We start from the raw sequence: 12,236 nt of genomic DNA on the forward strand, positions 1-12,236 counted from the left end.
ATATTTTCAAGTAAGCAAAGGCAATATCTTTTATAACTTGTTTCAGATGTTTTATTAAGTTGTCCAATTTAGTCATCTAATTGACAAAGCAAAGCAACCCCACGTTTGATCCAGTGTTGAGGAGGTTGGTCTGTTTTCAACAACATTGCAATGACAAAGTTAGTAGAATGTCCTGTGGTGGAAAGAGTTCCTTTACGTTCACTTGTCTTGTAAAGAGGACAGACATAGGCATTCGACTTCACGATCTTAGATTTTATAGCTTGAAAAAAAAGGAAATACAGTCATTTGATAAAGGGAAAACAGTCACTGGTACTAAAAGAACAACTATTTATCCTGTAATAAAATGACCAGTACTAAATCTCAGACCATGATTATGATATTTGAATATTTTAAAGTTGTTGTTTGGCTTTTCTTTTTTCATAGTTGGCATATAATAATGGTTGTGAAACAAGGTAAGTGATTTCAATATGGTACGTGATTTTAAAGACCTGATCACTTAGCAAGTATGAAAACACTCAAGAGGACTTAGGAGATACTGGATGCTTGGGGCTGGTGCACTGAGACAACTCAGAGGGATGGTACGAGGAGGGAGGAGGGAGGGGGGTTCAGGATGGGGAACACGTGTATACCTGTGGTGGATTCATGTTGATGTATGGCAAAACCAATACAATATTGTAAAGTAATTAACCTCCAATTAAAATAAATACATTTATATTTTTTTAAAAAAGGAGGAGAAACGAAACACAGCATGAGTAATGGGGGAGACGCAAAAAGAGAAACACAGTTGCTTAGAGTTCTAATATAAGAAATCCATAAATTAGAATAAATTGAAGTTACTATTAGTTTTTACCAGGTTATTACTTGGAAATATACACTAACTCACAAAAAGAATCTCTACACAGTTCTTGCAAAGCCAGATATGAGATATCAGGAATCTTTCTAAACTGAGGCCACATCATAGTTATAAATGAACTGCTTTAGAAATAAAAACAATAGGTTGAGTGGTAATTGGGTGATTTGTAAATGTTTTCATTTACAGTTATTTGAGAATTTTAAAAAAGAGAGAGGAAGGACAAAAGAATGAGCCTCAATTGTTCACATTTGGTGGGGAAATGATGATGGCAAAAAGGAGGAAGCAAGTAAGTTTTACAGGGGGCAAAGCTGGTCTCCACCCCTAGAGGCTTGGATCACCTGGCTGGTTCCTAGGCCTAGGAGTTTCTTATAGCCAGAAAACTCTAGTCAATAACTGGAGACTAAATGTCAAACCTGTCTGTGTCTCTAAGATGTGTACAAAGGCACTTCAGAATCAAAATATTGATGGGAAGCTCTAGACTTGGAAAAAGGAGAAGTGAAGGGGAGGGGCAAAGAAAATGTTATATCCTATGTGATAAGAGCAAAAAGAGGCAAAATAATAGTCATAAAATAATAAAAATGCAACACAAAAAGGGGGAACAATATATTTCCCATATAAAGATTAAATCAGTATTTACTATAATTGAACAAATTCTAATAGGTCTGAGCAGAGACTTATTTGGAAAGCAGTTAAAAATATCTATCATTATGCTCCATACAACTCTACAAAGTTTTGTTAGAAATATATTTACTTGGTTTTATCCATATGATGGGCATCAGATCGAACAGAAGTTTGGGGTACTGTTCAGCAAGCAATCCACTGTGAAAAGAAATTGATAGATGTTTATTAGAGGTAAAACGAAATCTGCATCTTAGCAATTGTGACTTAGACATTGGCTTTTAATACAAGAGAGGACTAGAGATATGCAGGGAAAAAATGTCAAAACAAAACCAAGTAAAAGGCAATGAAGAATTGAGAAAAACAGAAGAAAATTATGGAAAGGCAATGTATTAAATAGTGGACAAATATCAGTTACTGCCACTTTAAAAGCAATGTCCACGAGGCAGACACTATGCTGTTATATTTGACCATCACAATAGTCTTGGCCCCATTCCAATTCCTATTTCACAGATGAAGAGTAGAGACTCAGAGAGGCTGAGTACTTTTCTCACAGTAACAGAGTTCTTAAGTGCCAGTGTCAGGATTTGAACATAGAGCTTTCTATCTAGAAAATGTAGTTTATCTTTCCTATGTTACACTGCATATTTGTTTGCTTATAAGATGGAAGGAAGAAAGAAATGAAAAGATGAATACATATATAAGAAAAAGTAAGTTAAGAGAAACATCATGAGAATGAAGAAAATGAAAGAGAAATAATCACATGAGCTATGTGCAGCTAACTCTCCTGATATCCCTGTCTTAGGACCATCTCTGTAGAACCACCTTTGTGCTCCTTTTTTTAAAAAAAAATTATTTATTTTAATTGGAGGCTAACTACTTTACAATATTGTAATGGGTTTTGCCGTACATCGACATGAATCAGCCATGGGTTTACATGTGTTCCCCATCCTGAACCCCCTTCCGATCTCCCTCCCCATCCCATCCCTCAGGGTCATCCCAGTGCACCAGCCCTGACACCCTGTCTCATGCGTCGAACCTGAACTGGCAATCTGTTTCACATATGGTAATATACATGTTTCAATGCTATTCTCTCAGATCATCCCACCCTCGCCCTCTCCCACAGAGTCCGAAAGACTGTTCTATACATCTGTGTCTCTTTTGCTGTCTCGCATACAGGGTTATCGTTACCATCTTTCTAAATTCCATATATATGCGTTAGTATACTGTGTTGGTGTTTTTCTTTCTGGCTTACTTCACTCTGTATAACAGGCTCCAGTTTCATCCACCTCATTAGAACTGATTCAAATGTATTCTTTTTAATAGCTGAGTAATACTCCATTGTGTATATGTACCACAGCTTTCTTATCCATTCATCTGTTGATGGACATCTAGGTTGCTTCCATGTCCTGGCTATTATAAACAGTGCTGCAATGAACATTGAGGTACATGTGTCTCTTTCAGTTCTGGTTTCCTTGGTGTGTATGCCCAGCAGTGGGATTGCTGGGTCATATGGCAGTTCTATTTCCAGTTTTTTCAGGAATCTCCACACTGTTCTCCATAGTGGCTGTACTAGTTTGCATTCCCACCAACAGTGTAAGAGGGTTCCCTTTTCTCCACACCCTCTCCAGTATTTATTGTTTGTAGATTTTTGGATCACAGCCATTCTGACTGGAGTGAGACAGTACCTCATTGTGATTCTGATTTGCATTTCTCTGATAATGAGTGATGTTGACTTCATGCTCCTTCTTAAGCAACTTTCCCTTCCTTGAGTTTTAACCCTTCCTTGATAGGAAAGTCTAACCCTGACTCTGGAAATAGAAGATTATGCTAAGTAATGGATTGTTAAAGAGCAGAGCTCCAAGGGAAATAATCTTTCCCTTTCTCTCTTATCTATCTGTCTGTCTACATAGACACACACAAATCTAAGCATTGATTAGTTTCCTATGCTGGAAATTCAGTATTTATTTATTTTGGCTGTGCTACATGTCTTGTGGGATCTTAGTTCCCCAATCAGGGATTGAACCTGGGCCACTGCAGTGAAAGCACCAAGTTCTAACCACTGGACAGCCAGGGTATTCCCTCAGTATTTATTCTAAATATTTATTTATTATGTCATCAAAAATATAAAAAAAAGTTTTCCATTCACCAGTAGAAATGGGACCTTTACTATAACTGTAAACTATTTAAAAGTGAGGTGCTCCTACACATTACAAAACAGAAGGTAACTCATAAAACAGAAGAAGGAAAATAAATTCAACTAACTTTTCTACTGGTAAGACCATTGAAATATTAACTCAAAATTGTTCAGAACCTAAAATTACTCACTTACTAATTGCTTCAGCCTGAATAATGATTTATGGCAAGAATTCTAATATTATCTATTACTTGTCATATTCTCTAGAAGAAGACTTTTGGCTGTGGAGGATGGCAAGGGTGAAGGGCAGCAGACAGCTTATCTCACCTATGATTCAGCTACAACTAAAGAGTCTTTGCAGTTGAAACTACTGACCTTGTTCTCTCCCAGCGGGCTCCATCAAGATATAATCCGTGGATATAAACACCATCTTCTGGCGCTTCCTTAGAGGTATCAAAAGGAATAACCTGAAGGCAGAAACAAATGCTAGTAGAGATTTCCTCCCTAGGTAAATGTCTCATAAAGAAAGTATTACCTAAATTTTCAGAACACATTCAGAGAAACTTGTCCATATAATAGCTTTTTAAACTATACTTTTTTCTCAGTGAAATGTAATTTTAAAATAATACAGTTCTTTTTAAAGTATTTTATCTGGTTTTACTGTACATCTTATTGATTTCCACTAAAATAGAAAAGCAGTGTTGGATTATTTGAATTGAATATTGAGATGTATAAAAATTCTCTCATGAGACAGCAAGGCAAATACTATATACTTTCTTCATAAATACAAAGAATGGAAAGAAGAATAATTATTTGCAATGGGCAATAAAAATATGAATTATTCATGTCCTCCTTGCTCAAATACATGCCTTTGATGTAATGATATGCTCTGGAGTTTAAGGAGTTTACTGTACCTCAAATTCATATCCCAGTAAGTCAATAGGGATGGTATATTTTCTGGCATAATTCTGCATTGCTCCAGTTAAAAAGGCTTGGGTGAAAAAGAAGCCTGAGAGCCAAAACACACAAGGTTTTCCTGAATTATACCAGTCCTATAAAGGAAAAACAAACATTGTGTTCCTTTTACTTACTCAAGAATTACCTGACATACAATTACTGATTCTGGTTTCTGTGTATGCTGCCCACACTTTCCATCACGGGGCTCTCTTTCCTGATACCACACATACAACCTTTATTAGCCCTCCTACCTTTTATCCCTTCCCGTTACTCTTCTTGGGAAATTCAAACTAATTTTAACATTAACCCAAATAAAACAAACTTTATTTGTTGTGAAAGATTAAAATCTTTTGTAAAAAGACAATATAAATTATTTGAGGGCTTACTATATTACTTAATCCCACTCAAAAGCAGCCATCTTTAGAAATCCTATATATTGTCTAGCTACAGCCCTCATGTGTTGGTTCCAATTCCCTGATTCTCTTAACCTCCCTGCCTCCACACCACGATTCTGGCCCCACTTTAGATGTACTGGTCTTCTTTCCCAATCATGTGTACCTCTTTTTGTTTCTTCCCTTTCTCTGCTCAATACATCTATAATGATGCTGCCAGAGTACACCTCTCCATGCATGGTTTGAATGGCTCAACATCTCATATAATACTTCAGTGATCTACTACTACCCTACCAAAGCAAAGCCTAAAATACCTCAAGTCTCCCATTCAAGATACTTCATAAGCTGGTCCCAAATTGTATTCATATATCTATCCCTTTAAGTTCCCTTTTAAACATCTGACATTCTGATCAAATGACATTACTCTTCTCTGCAGTTGGTAAACTTCTGCTGTTTTTTCTGTTTATCTTAAAGTGGCATGACTCTTATATTCCTCTATGGGATGAATCCTCCTAACATTTCAACTGAAACACCACTCTGGTGGTGGAGCTCTACCTTCTGGAGTAGGCATGTGATTCATGCCAAGCTGATCATACTCCAGTCATAGTGACTGATTCAGGAATGGACATGTAACCCAATCAAAGCCAGAGATGTACAGACTCTTGCTGGGACTTCTGGGGAAAAAGATTCACTCTAAACAGTTTTGTGGATATGAGGCCAGAGCTTCTATTGCTATCCTGCTGCCATCAAACAAGAACATTGAGTGGAGTTAACCCACAGAGACTGAAGCCAAGTGATGAAGGGCAAGATACCAGGATCAGGTAACTGCATTTGCACCCTAGGTCAAAAGTTGCCTGGAGTCACTTTACTCCCTGGATTTTTCAGTTACATGAAGGAATGAATTTAATTTTTGCTTTCATCAAAAATTTTACTAAATAATCAGTCCTAAATGATATACTGTCTTTCATCCTACAGATGTCTCTAAGCCCTCTTCCTTTATTTGCAGTGTCCAAAACCATTCATCCTTTAGACCAGCCCACATGCTACCTCATCCAAATACCAACTGCTTTCTTATGTTAAAAAAACTCTCTCCCTTTTTTGAATTCCCAGAGCATTTTACGTGTCGGTCTTTTATGACACATCCCTTACTATACTGAATTAACTTTTTCTTAGATACATAGGGTATCATCTGAGGGCTATTGGCAAACTGAAGGCAACCTGGCAACCCTGTCTAACGACAAGATGCTTTGGACAAAGTGAGTCTCAATTCACATTTGAATGAACAGATGAATCAATAAAATGAACTTTGTCTCTGAGTGAGCAGCACACTATGGGAAGGAGTCAGCTTTGCTTCCTGGGAAGAAGAGAACAAACCACTGCTGGAGATGTTGCAACTGTACAAGCTGCCAGATCAAGAAGAGGTAAAGACAGAGGTGGAGCTCAGTAAGGGTACAAGCTAGGCAGAATGAGCACCATGCAGAGAAAGCTGTAAGAACCCAGAAAGCAAGTATATAGAACATCCCATTGCTCACTTCATTTAGTCAAGAATGTCATGAATGTCTGGGTCAGCTACTTACATATCCATAAAATCTCTGAATTAGCTACCATTTACTGTTTAGTGCATGCCAGGAGCTGGGTGATTTACATGCATCACCTCATTTAGTCCATAATTCAGTGAGTTAGGTATTATTCCTCCCATTTTGCCAACGAGGAAATCAGGGTGCAAAAAGATGAGTATCTTCTTCAAAGCCACATACATACTAAATGTTGGATTCCGGATTTAATCTGAGATGCCAGCCAGTGTGCAAAGTACTCAAAAAAAAAAAAAAAAAGGCACAGGCTGGAGGAAAGGAAGATAAGCAGGGTGAACAGTGAGAGAGAAATGAGAAAAGGGGGGAAAAAAACTCCAGACCACTCATTTGTTTAATTTGTTAATTCTAAGAATCATTAGGAGGTGAAAAGACAGTGTCTTCAATAATTGTTACTGGGAAAACTGGACAGCTACATGTAAAAGAATGAGATTAGAACATTCTCTAACACCATACAAAAAAATAAACTCAATATGCATTAAAGACCTATATGTAAGACCACACAGTATAAAACTCCTAGAGGAAAACACAGGCAGAACACGCTTACACATAAGTCGCAGCAGATTTTTTTGAATCTGTCTCCTAAAGTAAAAGAAATAAAAGCAAAAATAAACAAATAGGACCTAATTAAACTTAAAAGTTTATGCATAGCAAAGGAAACTATCAACAAAATGAAAAGACAGCCTATTGAACGGGAGAAAATATTTGCAAATGATACGACCAATAGGAGATTAGTACCCAACATATATAAGTAGGTCATACACCTCAACATCAAACAAACAGCCCAATTAAAGCATAGGCAGAAGAACTGAACAGACATTTTTCTGAACAGCAGATGCAGATGGTCAACAGGTACATGAAAAGATGCTCAACATCACTAATCATCACAGAAATGCAAGTTCAAAACCACAATGAGATACCACCTTGCACCTGTCAGAATGGCTATCACCAAAATGAACATAAATAACAAATGTTGGCGAAGATGTGAAGAAAAGGGAACCCTTGTACACAGTTGATGGGAATGTAAATTGATGCAGGCAGTATGGAAAACAGTATGGAGGTTTCTCAACTAAAAAAGAGAACTAACATATGACCCAGAAACTCCACTCTAGGATATATACTGGGGGAAAACCCCACTAATTTGAAAAGATTCATGCACCTCAATGTTCATAGCAGCATTATTTACAATTGCTAATATGTGGAAGCAGCCTAAGTGTCCATCAATAGATAAAGAAGACAGGGTATACACATACAATGAAATCCTACTTGGCCATTAAAAAGAATAAAATTTTGTCATTTGAAGCAACAAAGATGGACTTGAAATATGTTATGCTAAATGAAATAAGTCAGACAAAGAAAGACAAATACTGTATGATATCACTTATATATGGAATCTAAAAAATACAACAAACTAAGTAAATATAGCAAAAAAAAAAAAAAGAAGCAGACTCACAAAAATAGAGAACTAGTGGTTGCCAGTTGGGGGATGGGCAGCAGTATAGGGATGGACGACTGGGAAGCACAAACTATTGGGTGCTAAGACAGGCTCAAGGATATTGGTACAACATGGAGAATAAAGCCAACATTTGGTAATAACTGTAAATGGAAAGTAACCTTTAAATTTTTTATAAAAGGAAACAAAAATAGTCCAATGAAAAATTGATCAAGGAGATGAATAGCAATTCACAGGAGAAAATATTAATACAAATGGCAAGTACACATACAAAAAGAAGCACAGACTCACTAAAAATCAAAGAAACTCAACTTGAAACAATAAGATATGACTATCAGATTGGCAAAAATTAAAAAGGGATGTTTATGAGAAAGCCTTTCTATCCTCATCTTCACAAATATGTCTGTTTTATTATTAGCTTCTATAGTAAAACTAATAGAGCTTTCATATAATAAAGGGACAACTGAGAACTGAAAGACCATATATATGAATTTCCAAAAATGTATTCTGGGGGCTCTCCCCACCAACTATCCCCATGTAAGCATCAACCACATATCCTTTACCTGTGATTTTGGGGGGTGAAGGGTTTAAGAGATTTCAAAGCACTCACCTTTTCCCTGGCTTTATGAGATAAGAGATAAGAGGCACTGATTTCTATATAATGGCCAATTATTGATTAATCCAAGCCTCAGGCTCTTTTTGTGATTTACTGTCAGCATCAAAATCATAAGACCAAGTTGTGGTCACAGAAACCACAAACAGAATCTTCAGAAATATAACTGTCATTTATTACTTGAGTTTGGGTAATATAACATTTTAATTTTCTACTTAGCACTTTCAAATATGTGTACTTCTCAATACTCTAAAACTTCGGTTAGATTACCATGAAACTACTTATCCATTTCATCTAACTCAGAGACATTCAAGTGACTACGGGCAATTTCTAGTATCTCTTTAGTCAAGCAGAAAAATGAAATAGTATGTATAAATTATTTATAACTTTTAACCTGTAAAAAGTTCAACCGGGCTAGAAAATCTGTGATGTAACTTCCTAGGGGTTTAAGACTTGGGTATGAACGTTGTGCCCATATTTCTGGAACCTTTCCAACAAGCAGACTGCCAGACAGTGCCTCCAATGCAGAATCCATCACGACCACACCCCTAATAGCTTTTTCAAGGTCCTGTAGAGTGCTGCGTATAGTTTTAATTAAGCTGCAAGGAAAGCAATTGTGTTATCATCATATATATGATAATAAATATCAATATACAGCCTATCCAGAAGAAAGAGCAAGATATCATTCATGGTTTTATGGGAGTATTTCCCAAAATTTGGTCACCTCCCACTTCATAATGTAAGGTAATTTTAGGTGATACTTGGATGAACATTTTTCATTTTAATTATTACATATGGATTTTTAAATATAGAAAATAATATAACTTACACATCAAAATTGCTTTCTGGGTATTATTGCTTAAGACCAGGCTAATTTAAACAGAGAATGATTTAAGGGAAAATATCAGGTAAATAATGTTACAGGTGACATGTAAATATGGGAAAAGTTATAATAGGGACAATGCAATGGTTCAAACTTTGGTAACACTGCATAAAAATCTAAAGTGTATATTCATTCATACCCTTATAAGTACTTTGCTTCCCACTTAGGCCCAAAATTCTAAGATCATCATAAATATACCTCAAGTGAGGGTTTTAGGCTATAAGCCTAAGCAACTGAGAGACAATATGCTATTATGTACAAACACGTATGGTCTTTGTATTGTTGTTGTTGTTTAGTCGCTCAATCGTGCCTGATTCTTTGTGATTTCATGGACTGTAGCCTGCCAGGCTCTTCTGTCCATGGGATCTGCCAGAGAAGAATACTGGAGTGGGTTGCCATTTTCTTCTCCAGGGGGTCATCCTGAGCCAGGGGTCAAACCCGTGTCTCCTACATTGGCAGGCAGATTCTTTACAACTGAGCCACCAGGCAAGTCTAGATATATAAGATGTATAAGTCTAGATGTATAAGTCTTTGTATGCTGCTGCTGCTGCTGCTAAGTCACTTCAGTCATGTCCGACTCTGTGCAACCCCACAGACGGCAGCCCACCAGGCTCCCCCATCCCTGGGATTCTCCAGGCAAGAACACTGGAGTGGGTTGCCATTTCCTTCTCCAATGCATGAAAGTAAAAAGTGAAAGTTAAGTTGCTCAGTCGTGTCCGACCCTCAGCGATCCAATGGACTACAGCCTTCCAGGCTCCTCCATCCATGGGATTTTCCAGGCAAGAGTACTGGAGTGGGGTGCCATTGCCTTCTCCAGTCTTTGTATAAGAGATACTAAATTCATTAAGGCATCATAGGGTTTTAATATGTTTTATTTTAAAAAGTCAGTAAGTCTGGAAAGTTAAACTTGGAAACACTAGAAAATTCATAACCAAAACAATTCTCCATTCCTTAAGCCAGTACTGAGCTTTAGAAAATTCAATTTAAAAATTCAAAGCAAATAATCTGCTTGCTATTTTAGGGTACCTAACCAATCTAGATTAGACTTAGGCAGAAGGTGGGCAGAAAAATGACTAAATATGTATCTACACATAGGCTTAGATAATTGTCATTCCAGCCTTATTTCCTGAGGAGAAGAACAATAGATGGATGAAAAATTATGATGAATGAGTATTTTTAACCAGTAATATTTTTAACCAGATCTCTTTTTTCATCATCATTTTTACATTAGAAAAGGTATGCTCCCTTCTGGGGCAGTATGCAACTCTGAAAAAGGAGACAAATTCTAACGAAATGGAAAGTTTTGATAATTTTTTCTTAAAATTTTGATTCAATACTGGTGTATCTTTTTATCAACTTTGGCTGGTAGCTTTCTGAATCACTGGGTGTAGAGCTCCTTACTTGTTAAATCTTTCCATTTCTTGCACTAACACAGTATTCATACTCTCTTCATATCTCACAGGATACTTGAGCAGTGCTGATTCAATGTCAAAGTCACTTGGTAGCTAAGAGAATAAAATTTGAAGATCACATATTACTCTCAAAATGAACAGTGTCATTTGGCTATAATATCAATAATAGTTAACATTAGGCATTTACTATGTGCAAAGAATTATGCTAAGTGCTTTCCAGATATTATGTAATCCTTGCCATACTGTTTCAGGTGGCCATTATTATCTCCATTTTACAGATGAAAACATTTAAGTACACAGAGGTGAAGTAAATGCCTGCTGCTGCTGCTAAGTCGCTTCAGTTGTGTTTGACTCTGTGCAACCCCATAGATGGCAGCCCACCAGGCTCCCCCGTCCCTGGGATTCTCCAGGCAAGAACACTGGAGTGGGTTACCATTTCCTTCTCCAATGCATGAAAGTGAAAAGTGAAAGGGAAATCACTCAGTTGTGTCCAACTCTTAGCGACCCCATAGACTGCAGCCTACCAGGCTCCTCCATCCATGGGATTTTCCAGGCAAAAGTACTGGAGTGGGGTGCCATTGCCTTCTCTGGAAGTAAATGGCTAAAGGTACACAATTCAGAAGCAGTCTGTTTAAATCCATAGGTCTCTAACACTAAGGCCCATGCTCTTTCCTATAGGATATAGCACTGAGTAGAAGATATTTATTTCTAAAAAGTTGTATAATTTTCTTTTGTAAATTGGATTTTATTTTCCATTAATATAACCGATATATCATTTCACAACTATTTTATATTTATTTCAGTAAATTATCAACAGGCTCAAAATAGCTTTGTTTACACCACTACCAAATAATTAATGTGTGAGTGTAGCAAGGTTCCAGAGCTTAGGGAGAAAGAAAGTCACTGAGTATCTGATTTTAATGAGGCATCTCAGAGATGGTTGAGAAGAAGTGATAACGAGGACTTGGGGCTGTGACCAGGCCCCCTGACACTGGAATTTGCACTCTTAGAGGAATTTCCCTACGAGAAATTTCCCTATGAGGAACGTGCCAAACTAAAAAGTTGAGCACCCAGACTATCCCCAGGTGATGGCCCTTGGTGGTGCAAAAGAATTCCAGGTCACACTAGGCGGCGGCATCATTCAAAGCATGACACCAATGGTTGGTCAGCACACCATTCTACCCCAATTAAGTCCCATATACCATTGCCAGGTAACTTCTTATTGGGGTCTTGTAAGAGCCACCATTTTGGGAGGACAAGAACCTTTCCCCAAAGACATAAATCACACAAGCAGAAGGGTCTGGGGGTGAGAAGTAGCAGTCCACAGAT

General features: G+C 37.3%; 1 protein-coding gene across 1 annotated transcript in view; it reads right to left on the minus strand.

Annotated features, from left to right (window-relative positions):
* Nucleotides 1–36: 36 nt before the first annotated feature.
* DNAH12 (dynein axonemal heavy chain 12) overlaps nucleotides 37–12,236 on the minus strand; it is a 168,404-nt gene continuing 156,204 nt past the window's right edge. The window contains exons 69-74 of the mRNA XM_040246424.1: nucleotides 10,897–11,000; nucleotides 9,007–9,211; nucleotides 4,523–4,660; nucleotides 3,984–4,075; nucleotides 1,605–1,672; nucleotides 37–259 (exon numbers count right to left, since the gene is read on the minus strand). Coding sequence (XP_040102358.1) covers nucleotides 69–259; nucleotides 1,605–1,672; nucleotides 3,984–4,075; nucleotides 4,523–4,660; nucleotides 9,007–9,211; nucleotides 10,897–11,000 — 798 coding nt within the window. The 3' untranslated portion in view covers nucleotides 37–68. The remainder of the gene's footprint in view (nucleotides 260–1,604; nucleotides 1,673–3,983; nucleotides 4,076–4,522; nucleotides 4,661–9,006; nucleotides 9,212–10,896; nucleotides 11,001–12,236) is intronic.

This window comes from Oryx dammah, unplaced genomic scaffold, assembly GCF_014754425.2.
Source record: "Oryx dammah isolate SB20612 unplaced genomic scaffold, SCBI_Odam_1.1 HiC_scaffold_9, whole genome shotgun sequence".
NCBI classification, from domain to species: domain Eukaryota; kingdom Metazoa; phylum Chordata; class Mammalia; order Artiodactyla; family Bovidae; genus Oryx; species Oryx dammah.